Here is a 12,722-nt window from a genome sequence, read left to right on the forward strand (position 1 = left end):
AGACTTAATCCCCCACATGCCCTGTCTGACATCCCTCCCTCCATTCCCTGAGATCCCCAGGTCAACAGAGAAGACCTCTCTCCAGGCCTGTTTTGGCAAGGTGCTTCTATCCCACATCCACCACCAACCCCAACATGCAATTGTCAAAACCCACGTTCAAGGGCCTGTTGATGCACATGCTCTTAAAAATTGTCCTTTCTGGTCTCATTTGAGCAGTGGTTAAAGAAGTTACATCCCTCTCGTATCGGCGGTTTTGCCAACCTTAACGTCTCCCTGCCCAGCCCAGGGAATGGTGTCAGTAATTTGCTATTAGAACTAATTTCTGAACGTTTCAACGAACTGGGAGAGGTTTCTCAAACAGGCCTCGTCAAATATGCATTAGCCACTTGCATCACAAGTTGTTTCTTCAGCCTCTTCCATAATTAATCACCAGGACTTGCAATCCTAATGGTTCACGCTCATGTATCATAAGACTCCTAGACATAATAAGTACTGTGACTGAGGCCAGGTTTCATCCAGTTTTGCCCAGAGCCTATTTCTCTAATGACAGAACGTTACACTCCTGGTCTATTTCCGAAGCGTTGATCTTCATGATCATATTTCATAGATAAAGGGGATAAATGGTATCTATTTGACACAAGTCGAATGGCAGCTAAGTGAAAAACAAGCATTATTTTATCTAATAATAAAAGAATGGTTACCTTTATTATTAAGGGGTAATTCTGACCACATCCAAGGAACTCTGCTTCATGAGCTGTGTTCTACAGACATGGAACCCGAGGCCCACAGCATTTGAATAATTTGCCCAAGGTCACTCAGTAAGTGGCAAAGGAGGGATTAGATCCCAACCTGAATGATTTCAAAGATACCGTTTGTTGCCACGCTGTTGTGTCATTGTCCCTTCCATCAAGAAACACATTCTTGGGGGGATGCCTGGGTGGCTCAGTCGGTTAAGCATCCGACTTCGGCTCAGGTCATGATCTCGGGGTCCGGGAGTTCGAGCCCTGCATCAGGCTCTGTGCCGACAGCTCAGAGCCTGGAGCCTGTTTCAGATTCTGTGTCTCCTTCTCTCTCTGCCCCTCCCCCGTTCATGTTCTGTCTCTCCCTGTCTCAAAAATAAATAAACATTAAAAAATTTTTTTTTTAAAAAAAGAAACACATTCTTGGGGGACACCTGGGTGGCTCAGTCGGTTGGGAGTCCGACTTCAGCTCAGGTCATGATCTCACAGTTCGTGGGTTTGATCCCCGCATCAGGCTCTGTGCTGACAGCTCAGAGCCTGGAGCCTGCTTTGGATTCTGTGTCTCCTTCTCTCTGCCCTTCCCCTGCTTACGCTCTGTCTCTCTCTCTCTCAAAAATAAAAAATAAACATTCAAAATAAAATTTAAAGAAACACATTCTTGGATCCTACATATCTTTGTCCCCCCCCCCCCCACGTTTAAGTCACAGATAAGGATACCAAAGCCCAGAGAGGCCAAACAATTTGTATTAAGTCACTCAGCTAATTAATAGCAGTGCCACGAGCAGTGGTAAACGTCTAACAACCAGATCTCTGATAAAAAAAAAAATGTATGAGAGAAATTCTTGGAGGGTTGACACTATCCTACTTCTGGATGTACTGTAAGGCTCCAGGAATCAGGACAGTGCAGCATTAGCGAAAGAATACACAAATGGATCAGTGGAACAGAATGGAGAGCCCAGAAACTGGCCCACATATCGTCAGCTCATCTGTGACAATCTGAGGAAGCAAAGATTGTCTTTCCAACAAATAGTGCTCGAACACCTGGACGTCCTCGGGCAAAATCACCATCATCACCATCAACTAGACACAGACCTTAAACCCTTTACAAAAATTAACTCAAAAAAGGATCAGAGACCTAAATTAAAAATCAAAACTATAGGGGTGCCTGGATGGCTCAGTCGGTTGAGCGTCCCGGACACTTCAGCTCAGGCCAGGATCTCACGGTCCATGAGTTCGAGCCCCGTTTCAGGCTCCCTGCTGTCAGCCCGGAGGCTATTTTGGATCGTCCGTCTCCCTCTCGCTCTCTGCACCTCCCCCACTCCTGTGCTCACTCTCTCTCTCCCTCTCAAAAATAAGTAAACAGAAAAATCAAAACCATAAACCTCTCCTAGAAGATAACACAGGAGAAAACCTGTATAGTGATGCCTTTCTAGGTACAACACCAAAGGCGTGACGCGTGAAAGAAATCACTGATGAGCCGGACATCTTGAAAATTACAAACTTCTGCTCTAGGAAAGACAGTATCCAGAGAAGAAGGAGACGAGTCACAGACTGAGAGAAGATATCTGCAAAAGACCCACCTGGTAAGGGGCTGTTGTCCAAAATACACAAAGAGCTCAAATACACAAATACAAATACACAAAATACAAATACACAAAAAAACTCAACAAGAAGAAAACCAACAGTCCAATTAAAAAAAAAAAAAAAAATGGGCCACAGACCTCAACATCACGTCACCAAAGAAGATACACAGACGGCCAAGAAGCGTATGGAAAGATGTTGCACATCAGACCTCGTCGGGGGAATACAAATGAAAACAGCAAGGATGCCCACTATACACTCTACTGTAAGCGTGGCCCAAACCCGGAACACCGACAACACCAAATGCTGACGGGGACGTGGAACAAAACGAGCTCTCAAATATTGCTGGTGAACAGGCAAAATGGCACGGCCACTTGGAAGGCAGTTTGGCAGCCTCTGATACAACTGAAGCGTACCTTAAATAATTCATTTTGTAATAATGGCGGTGTGTAACAACTGCGTTGCAAAATTCCCGAAAACGTAGCAACGAGCCCTCGTGAGCTGGTACGGGCTGCTCCAAGGCACCCCAGGCAGGTCTTGTGATTCTTCCCCAGGATGCTTCGCTCTGATTTCACAGAACCCTGCAACGTTGACCGTTTCTCCACGATTGCTCCCTAACAGATGACGGAGGTAGCAGTCAAAGCCGGTCCATCAGATTCCGCAGCCGTGCTGTGCTCCCCTCACCACCTTACCTCCGAAGCAACAGTAAGTTTTGCAGCGGAAGTGCAACCTATCTCGTTGCAGACCTAAGAGCGAATGAGGACACTCTCCGGGCAGATGCTGCTAGTTACCCATATGGCCACCAGATGGCGAGCACGGCAGCCTCCTCCCAGCGAAACCCACTGTATTGAATTTCAAGAAGGGAAGGACCTTGGAGAGAACAACCGTGACTTCTTCGGAGACAGATAGGGAGCTTTTCCTGGCATTGGAGAATATGTCCTAGCATTGGAGAAGATCTGTGTACTTCATAAGGAGAACGAACTGCTCTTTGCCCTCTAATTTTCCATCGCACAATAATGCTTGTAACTGGGTTTGCATTAAAAGCCACGTGCTTGAAGCGCATTACCCCATTCATTCCACGCCCGAATCCCAGGGAAGTGGGAGGAGCCATCTCTCGCTTTTCCAGATGAGGAGGCGCAGCCGCTCCTCGGTCCATTGGCTCGTTGCATAAATATTTATCGAGCACCTGCCGCGATGCTGCCCAGAATAAGCAGCAGGATCAATATTCAAACTCCAGAGACCCAGCTCCCACATCTCACCTTCTTCCCTTATCCCAAATGCTTGAGTTGTTATCACTTTATTAAATAACCCTCCCCCCCCCCCAAACAAAGCTGGTTGGATTTTATGAATTATCAGGAAAGCCGCATCACCGTGTGACATAGCACTTTGCTGATTTGATGCAGGTTTCTCGCTTGTAGAATCCCTGAAATTCACTCTCACCCGCTGGTTTGCAGGGATCCAGTTATCTAAGCAACAAACAAGTGAAGCTTGACTGTGTAGACGATTACTAACTAATAGGCATATTTGATACGGTCGAGATCTCCGCTGCTGTTACCGTTGGTGCCATATACAAAAGTTTTGAAGTGAGGGGGGGAAACTAAGGGATGCCGGAGAAAATGTGATATGATAAGAAGACACAGGACACATGAACAGTGCATACAAAAGAGGCACTGTGTTTAAGACAAAGCTCTTACCACAGCCTACATGATGGCAGGTGATCTGGGCACTCCCCTACCTCTGCAGTCACCACTCACACTCTACCTCCCTCTTGTGTTCATCTCACCACAGGGCCTTTGCACTTGCTGTTTCCTATGTCAGGAAACTCTTGCCCGCATAGTCATGTGATGTGCTTCCTTACTTTCCTCGGGCCTCTGTTTCCTCATCACCTAACCAGAGAGGCTTTCTGGGATCTGTTTTTAAAAAGGTCACCCCATACCCTATCTCTTTTGCGTGACACATGGGGAGCCCTTCATGCTCCTGCTTTCTCCATGCCCCTGCTTTTCCCCCTCACTCTGTCACATTTCTTTGAGGCACTTTTGTCATCACCTGTCATTGTCATCATGTACTTTTGTTTATTTGTTTTCTATCTTCTGCCACTGAAGTGTAAGTTACATGGGAGTAACAACTTTTATTCTGGCATTATATTCCCCAACACCTGCATCAATAAGTATATCAAAAATGAATCCATGCTGGACAAATACTATGTGCTCAATAATAAGCAATGAATAAGAGGAGGATAGATGTCCTTTACAAAGCCCATGGACACTGAAGCAAATGGGATAGATACCTCTGAAACGATAAATGGACAGTTTCTACCGAATCCCAGATACTCTGTCTCTTTAGTGAATTTTTTTTCCAGTAAATTGAATTGATCCCCCAAAGATATAGTGATAGCTGTGAAGAAAGGCCTCTTAGGGAGCCAACATCCAGCTTATAGGCAAAGGCAATAAGAACAGCGAGATGGTCCACCAGCGAGCTCCAAAAGCAAAGCCAACGCGCCATAAAGCGAGGGGAAGTTAATCTTACATTTTTAAAAAAATTTTTTTTAACGTTTATTTATTTTTGAGACAGAGAGAGACAGAGCATGAACGGGAGAGGGTCAGAGAGAGGGAGACACAGAATCTCAAACAGGTTCCAGGCTCTGAGCTGTCAGCACAGAGCCCAACGCGGGGCTCGAACTCACGGACGTGAGATCGTGACCTGAGCTGAAGTCGGCCGCTTAACCGACTGAGCCACCCAGGTGCCCCAATCTTACATTTTTTGACTTGGCGCCTTAAGAGGGCATCATGTGGTCCAAGCTTTTGGGAAACATCATTGAAATAGCCAAAGATCGAACATTAACCAGATTGCTGCTGTTGTTGAAATCCGTCCTGGATCTTATTTTGTTTTTATGATGCCAAGAACATCGATGATTCCTGTTTGCCATCCGTGTTTGAATTTGTGCGGAGAAATCTAGTCTATCTCTTTAAAAAGTATTTTCCCAACACAAAAATAAGATACAAAGACTAATAATTAGGCCCAATTGAGTAATTCTTTTAGACCTGGAGGAGCCCTATGAAATCATCCAGACAAGCATTTGTTGTGTCGTGTTGTGTTGTGTTGTGTTCTTCTGGGCCAGCTGGACCTTTCCCCAAAAGAAATCTGGAAGGAGATCAAAATGGAGCCCTCTGTGATGTGGGACATGGGAGGAGGAGCCAGAAACCAGTCCCCCAGCCCTCCTAACTCCCCAGGAGGAGCTGAGGGTGCCCTTCCGAGCCTGGTTAAAAACCACTCATCCAGTCCGGCTTCACTGTCTCACACACAAGGAAACAAAGCTCAGTGAGAACAGTAATCCACCGAGGTGGAAGTCACCTATGACAGGAGCCACACTTTCTCGTCAGTTCCTCCCACCGCCATATAAACATCTCTGACGTCACCTCCATTTTTACAGATCAGTAAACGTTGCTTTCTCAAGGAGGCTTTTTCTGACATGCCAGACTTAAGTCTCCCATGTTTCCCTTTAATACCATGACCTCTCTGAGATTCTCATCCCATTTTCAATACTGTTTTCTTTTTAAGTTTATGTATTTATTTTGAGAGACAGAGAAAGAGCGCGAGTAGGGGGAGGGAAAGAGAGAGAAGGAGAGAGAAAATCCCAAGCAGGTTCCATGCTGTCAGCCTGGAACCCGACACGGGGCTCGATCTCAAGAACCATGAGATCACGACCTCAGCCAAAATCGAGAGTTGATCGCTTGGTGCACCTGGGTGGCTCTGTAGGCTAAGGTCAAACTCTCGATCGTGGCTCGGGTCATGATCTCACAGTCTGTGAGATCGAGCCCCGCACACCCTCCTGCTGACAATGTGGAGCCTGCTTGGGATTCTCTCTCTCCCTTTTTCTTTCCCCCTCCCCCACCAAAAATAAATAAACTTCAAAAAAAAAAAAAGAGTCCTTTAACCAACTGGGCCACCAGGCACCCCAATAGTGTTTTCAATCCACATCTACCCTCTTAAGTATAAACTCTGTGGCGACAGGGACAGGGTCTCACCCTCCTCGTTATATCCCCAGAGCCTAGAACTTGGTCTGTGAGCCGGCCAAGCATAAGCACCTTCAAGGGAAGGGCCGTGCTGTCTTCTTAGCCCCAGTGCCTGGTTCTACGCTGAGCTCGAGGTAGCAGCATCTCAGTGATTCTCTTGGACATGAACTGCATCGTGGAACTAAAACTACCTGGAAGTCTGGAAAAGCGTTCCCAGGCTTCATTCAGGCTTTCCTAGGCTGGGGTGGTCTTGACCAACTGTCCTTACTTTTGTCTACAATAAAAGTTGGATTTTGGAGCTTGAGGAAACTCTGCCATCTGGAAGATTCTATGATGCTATTCTCCTCTGCTCAGAAATGTCCAGTGAAGGTGTTAGGCAGGCATTTGAAATAATAAAATAACTATATAGTTATATAAGAATGTTAATTCTTTTTTTTTAATGTTTATTGTTGAGAGAGAGCGCTCTAGCAGGGGAAGGGCAGAGAGAGAGGGGGAGACACATAATCCGAAGCAGGTTCCAGGGTTTGAGCTATCCACACAGAGCCCCATGTGGGGCTTGAACCCACGAACGGTGAGATCACGACCTGAGCCTAAGTCGGACGCTTAACCGACTGAACCACCCAAGCGCCCCTATGAATGCTAATTCTAATCAAGAATTAGTGGTTAAGGGGCACCGGGGTGGCTCAGTCAGTTAAGCATCGAACTCTTGATTTCTGCTCAGGTCTCAAGGTTTGTGAGTTCCAGCCCTGCCTCACACTCTGCTCTGGTAGCCTGCTTGGGATTCTTTCTCCCTCTCTCTCTCTCTGCCTCTCTCTCTCTCTCTCTCTTTCTCTCAAAAAAGAAAAAAGAATTTGTGGTTAAGAGGGGATCTTGTGAGTCATGCCACATACAATGAACTCTTTACCATTTACAGGATGACTGAAGGGTAACTTCCCACGCCCTGTCTTTTCACTTCTAGAACAAAGGCAGGGATTTAATGAGATCACTAAGATATTTAGCCTGGTGCTGATACCTATTAAGACCTCAACAGACCTGAATTGACATTATCATCGAGATTATTCATTTATTTATTTTTTTATGATGCTTATATATTTTCTTATTTTTAATTTAGGGAAGTTTTTTTTTAATTTTTTATATTAAATATAATTTATTGTCAAATTGGTTTCCATACGACACCCAGTGCTCATCCCAACAGGTGCCCTCCTCCCTGCCCATCACCCCCCTTTCCCCTCTCCCCCACCCTCCATCAACCCTCAGTTTGTTCTCAGTCCTTAAGAGTCTCTTATGGTTTGGCTCCCGCCCTCTCTGTTTGTAACTATTTTCCCCCTCCCCCTCCCGCATGGTCTTCTATTAAGTTTTTCAAGATCCACTATGAGTGAAAACATATGGTATCTGTCTTTCTCTGCCTGACTTATTTCACTTAGCAAAATACCCTCCAGTTGCGTCCACGTTGCTACAAAAGGCCAGATTTCATTCTTTCTCATTGCCAAGCAGTATTCCATTGTGTATATAAACCACAATTTCTTTATCCATTCTTCAGTTGATGGACATTTAGGCTCTTTCCATCATTTGGCTATTGTTGAAAGTGCTGCTATAAACATTGGGGTACAAGTGCCCCTATGCATCAGTACTCCTGTATCCCTTGGGTAAATTCCTAGCAGTGCTATTGCTGGGTCATAGGGTAGGTCTATTTTTAAGTTTTTGAGGAACCTCCACACTGTTTTCCACAGCGGCTGCACCAGTTTGCATTCCCACCAACAGTGCAAGAGGGTTCCCGTTTCTCCATATCCTCTCCAGCATCTATAGTCTCCCGATTTGTTCATTTGAGTCACTCTGACCGGGCGTGAGGTGGTATTTCAGTGCGCCTTTGATTTGTATTTCCCTGATAAGGAGTGCCGATTCCAATGGGAATGATTTCCACTTAAACATACGTAAAACAAGCTTGACGGCATTTCCATAAACTCACTGCTCTTCCTCTTCTGTTTTAGGAGACAGACCCGCAAAGGAAAGCAAGGTAAGTGACATCGTTAAAACATGTTTGTCACCCACTCTGTATTTTAGAAGCATAGGAAGGTGGACAACGTAAAGGCTTAGCTATCACTTGAAAAATATAACCCAGAAGTTTGGTTGGGATTTTTAACTTCTGTTTGTAAACCCCCCGAATAGTTAGCCATTAGTTCTGCTTAACGAACAATAAATTTAATTTCTGATTCTCTTTCCTTTGCAGACTCCTTTCCCACCTCCTCGGTAAGACGCTTGACATAGAAATTTTATTTTGCTAGACACTTAAGTGATTAGTTCCAGAATTTGAAAAGCTCTAGACTTTAAAAAAGAAAAGACAAGGAAAAGAAAAGAAAAGAAAAGAAAAGAAAAGAAAAGAAGAAAAGAAAAGAAAAGAAAAGAAAAGAACCACAAACAAGTTGGCTTGGAAAAATGAATATGAGCCGGTCTGAATGAGCCTTCACACATCCGTTTAACCGTCCGCTCACTCCCAGCCCTCTGTTCCGTATCCGGGCACACATCAGTTCTTGGTGAACCCACTGCTCTAAGCTCTCCCGCTTCTCCCCTCCTTTCAGCACAGAAATCCCCCCGATGGTACTTACACTAGGAAATGTGTTCCCGGAACTTACAAGGTGTGGTACATATTTGGGCATGTACGTGCAGTTTTCTATATCGTATATACAGAAATACAACTATCGTTTTATTACACATACCCATGAAGGCGAGAACAACAGCCTCGACTTCTCGGACTCCGGGTGAGTCGGCCGCTCTGCTGTCCCCCATGGGCCCCAGGAGGACACAGAGCATACCACGCCTTGCTGGTCACCTCTCGTGGCTTCTCTCTCTGCCACACTAGCGGGACGTGACTTGAGCCAAGGACTGGGTCTCTGCTGTCTGTATCTCCAGCCTCTGCCAGCAGCGCCCGGTACGCTTTATAAGTGAGTGAGTGAGCTGTTCACTGACCTTCAGACATGTTCCTGTTTCTTTGGGGAGTTTCCAGAGCTCACGTCTTCCAGCCTCCCTAGAACTCGGCATATTGAGAAACCTATGACACCCTGCAGAAGGTTCCATCCCACCCTTTGGGAAACAGAACCAGACGGACGAGCACACAGCAGGGAGGGGGCTCTAGGCTCATTAGGAGAATGACTACAGTTTTCTGACAACCGGGGCTCCCCGAAATGGATCGGGGCACCCCACAACTGACCTCTGGGCCAAAGCTGGGGACACGGAGGGCAGGGCTGTCTGGAGAGCCACCTGTGCAACAAACCTGATCACATTCTCACTGTGACTCTTCCCTCAGGCCACCTGGCATTCTTCCGAAGAAGTACCAGCCCCTGCCGCCCCAGCCGGAGAGCAGCTGGTCACCCCTCCCTCAGAGGCTCGCCTTTCCGGACGTCCAGAGAGAACCCAGGTGACAGGTTTGAGGTTGTCGCTGGTGAAATGCCCAGGGAGGCTGGGGGGCAGGGGAGGGCGACAAGGACAACCAGCCACCCCTGCCAACAGGCTCCCTGCTCCTGTGCCTCAAGTTGCCAAAGATGCCTTGAGGGAAAAGTGTCTTAGAAGCCTGCAGTCCGATTCTATAACAGAAAACACATCCTCTTTGTAAGAAAATGAGTTATTGCCCCAAAGGCTCACTTGAGACCTGAACTAGCCGTTAAAGAAAGTGTTAAGTGCCAGAACAGAATCAGGACTTTTTATGTAAAATCCAAAAAGGGGTTCAGACTCTGCAGACCAATACCGGCCCCCAGCTTCTCACCACCGAGGCAGAAGGAATATAACCCACTTGTCGAAAACATTATTGCCGTTAGGACAAATAATTAAAAAGCCACCTCTCTGGTACTATCAGCTGATGACTGAGCCCCCCTCCCAAACGTGCGGGACCTTTGACAGCCAGCGACAATCACAAAATGTTAGCAACTGTGAATGGACTTCTTTCCCCCCCCAAGAGACTTGGAATTTCCCAAACTGCCTTGTTTTAGAAGACAGAACAGAGATTAGCATTTTTCTCTTGTTCCTACATGGAATGAACGATGCTTCCTTACTGCAAGCTTGAATCAGCCGGTTGGGGCCCGCGGCTTCAGTCAGTTGAATCTTCATAGATACAGAAATTCAAAATATCAGGCACATTTTGAGCTTCTCTGGAAAACCCAGTCATCACTGGCTCTGATGGGGAACATTCAAGAACCTAAAATGCCCATTTCCGCCTCAGTTTTCTGGTGAACGTCTCTTCATCTGTTCATCCTTTGCAGCCTCCTGAGACCATCCGTTCTCCATTCCCTTCCTCCTCCCCCGTGCAAGTTCCTCCCCTCTGTGGGCTTCTCTACCTGCCTAGCAGCATGGGCAGGGCCACAAGCTCTCAGGAGTCCATTCCGAATGCCCCGGTGGAAATTCAGGCTCTCCTTCTTCTGCACTGGCACATTTGGGGCAATCGTTCTCAACCGGAGGTGACTTTGCCCCCAGGGGAACCAACAATGTCCAGAGACGTTATTTTGTTGTGACGAGTCGGGCAGTGGGGATGCTCCTGGCATCTGGTGGGTAGAGGCCAGGGAGGCCTCTAAACACCCCACGGTGTACAGGACAGCCCCCCACCCCCAACAAAGAATAATAACCCCTGAAAAGTCAAGAGTGCAAAGGTCGGGAAACTGCTTTAAGGCACACACTAACCTTCGCCCAGCCCCAGCGGTTCTCGGCGGTCAAGTGAGAATAACAGTAGCCCTGACCACGCACATCGTGGGCTAACATGAGAATTACACATGATTCATGCCAAGCTCTCAACTGTGCCCGCCCAGGACATATTTGTGACCAACATCTACTGCACTCTTATTACCTTGAGCCGTGTCCTATTGTGCCCTCCCCACACCATATAATTATTTGGATACAAGTCTGTTCCACCCCCAAAAGGTTGGGGGCAGGGGGTAACGCACCCCCAAAAGGTTGGGGTGTGTAGTTTCTAGCACAGGGCTGGGCACATAGTACGTGTCTGATAAACATGTATTTCCTTCTGCAGCTTCCAGAGGGTCCTAGCCAGGCTGGGAGGCCCCACATTTGCTCTGTTTTGATATCTATTTTCAAAGCACGAGAGACAGGAAGGCAACATGCTATCAACCCCAGGAAGTGGCATCATCAGACTCGGGAACGTAAAATGTACCATCCCTGAAACTCCTGAGCAAACAGGCTAATGGGTGTAGGAACTGGTCAAAACGCAGAGAAGTAAAGAGATAGAAAATAGGATGAATGAAATAGCAGAGGCGATGAGGTTGTTCGGAGTGGAGAAAAAGAGGATTTGATCTTTCTTCTGTTTCTTCACGCAGAAAAAAAAACGAGGTTTGGGTCCCAGCTGAGCCACTTCTGGCTGTATAGCCGCCTAAAGCTCTTAAATAGTTCTGAGTTCCCCTCTTTGTGCAAGCAACATGAGCGTCCCCATGTGACAGAGTGGAGGGGAGGAGGTATGAGATTTCTCTCGAGCGCCTAGGATAATATGTGTCACAGCACAGGAAGGAAGGAAAAACGCCTAAACATCGTGTCCCATCTGTACCCAACAGAATTAGGCACCCACAACCCTATTTTTCTCTTGAAATACAGGCTATACGTTCTAGCGCAATGTTTCTCATCCTGGCTCTACATGAAAATAATTAGGAAAGCTTTTAAAAAAGTATTGTTCCCCAGCAGCAGCTTTAATTGCTCTGAGAGGCGAGACACAGGCACAGCCTGTGGCTAAGGACCCAGGGGGAGCCAGGTTCTAGGAATATATCTGCCACTAAAGCTTTGCAGGCCCTTAGGCCTTACCTACATACGCCCAGGCTCCTAGTGCCTAAAATGGCGCCTCCCTGGATCCACAGACAAGTCCCTCATCACTCCGGCCACCTCAGTGGCTCTGAAATCTTTCCAAGTTTGCTTTTTGTGTCTCTGGGGTTTCCGCAGTTACGGTTAAATTTGTTTAATCATTTTTGCAAGTGACGGGAACCTGGCTGGGTCTCTTCACCGTAAAGCCCTCCAGAGAATCGTTACATTCCGTATAACATCTCACCGGATCCTTCCAGCAGCCCTATAAAGTATGGATTTTCTAGGGCTCGGTGGCTGGTTCATGGCAGGTGCTGGGTAAAAACCACTTCCCTACCCACTGGGCACGTAAGGTCACTAAGATACACAGAAGTTAGGTCACTCGGCCAACGTGACAGGGTTGGTGTAGGACTGTTGAGGGGTCAACACCATGCAGGGCCTGTGCCAGACATTGAGAATGCCACGAGGAATAAGAAAGAGTTGTGCCACAGAAGCAGAGCTTCCAAATTCATTTTGAGTCGGGCCCCCTATTTGTAGTCAGACGACCATTACTAAGGACCCAGACGTTGCCTGTAAACAACCACGTGAGGCTGTTGCTAGCTTCCCC

At 46.9% G+C, this 12,722-nt stretch overlaps 1 protein-coding gene across 1 annotated transcript in view; it reads left to right on the forward strand.

Moving 5' to 3' along the window:
- The window catches only part of CLNK (cytokine dependent hematopoietic cell linker), a 162,576-nt gene that overhangs the window by 115,435 nt on the left and 34,419 nt on the right, over positions 1-12,722 (forward strand). The window contains exons 9-11 of the mRNA XM_042936891.1: positions 8,323-8,348; positions 8,562-8,581; positions 9,636-9,746. Of these exons, the coding sequence (XP_042792825.1) occupies positions 8,323-8,348; positions 8,562-8,581; positions 9,636-9,746 (157 nt within the window). The remainder of the gene's footprint in view (positions 1-8,322; positions 8,349-8,561; positions 8,582-9,635; positions 9,747-12,722) is intronic.

This window comes from Panthera leo, chromosome B1 (assembly GCF_018350215.1).
Source record: "Panthera leo isolate Ple1 chromosome B1, P.leo_Ple1_pat1.1, whole genome shotgun sequence".
NCBI lineage: Eukaryota > Metazoa > Chordata > Mammalia > Carnivora > Felidae > Panthera > Panthera leo.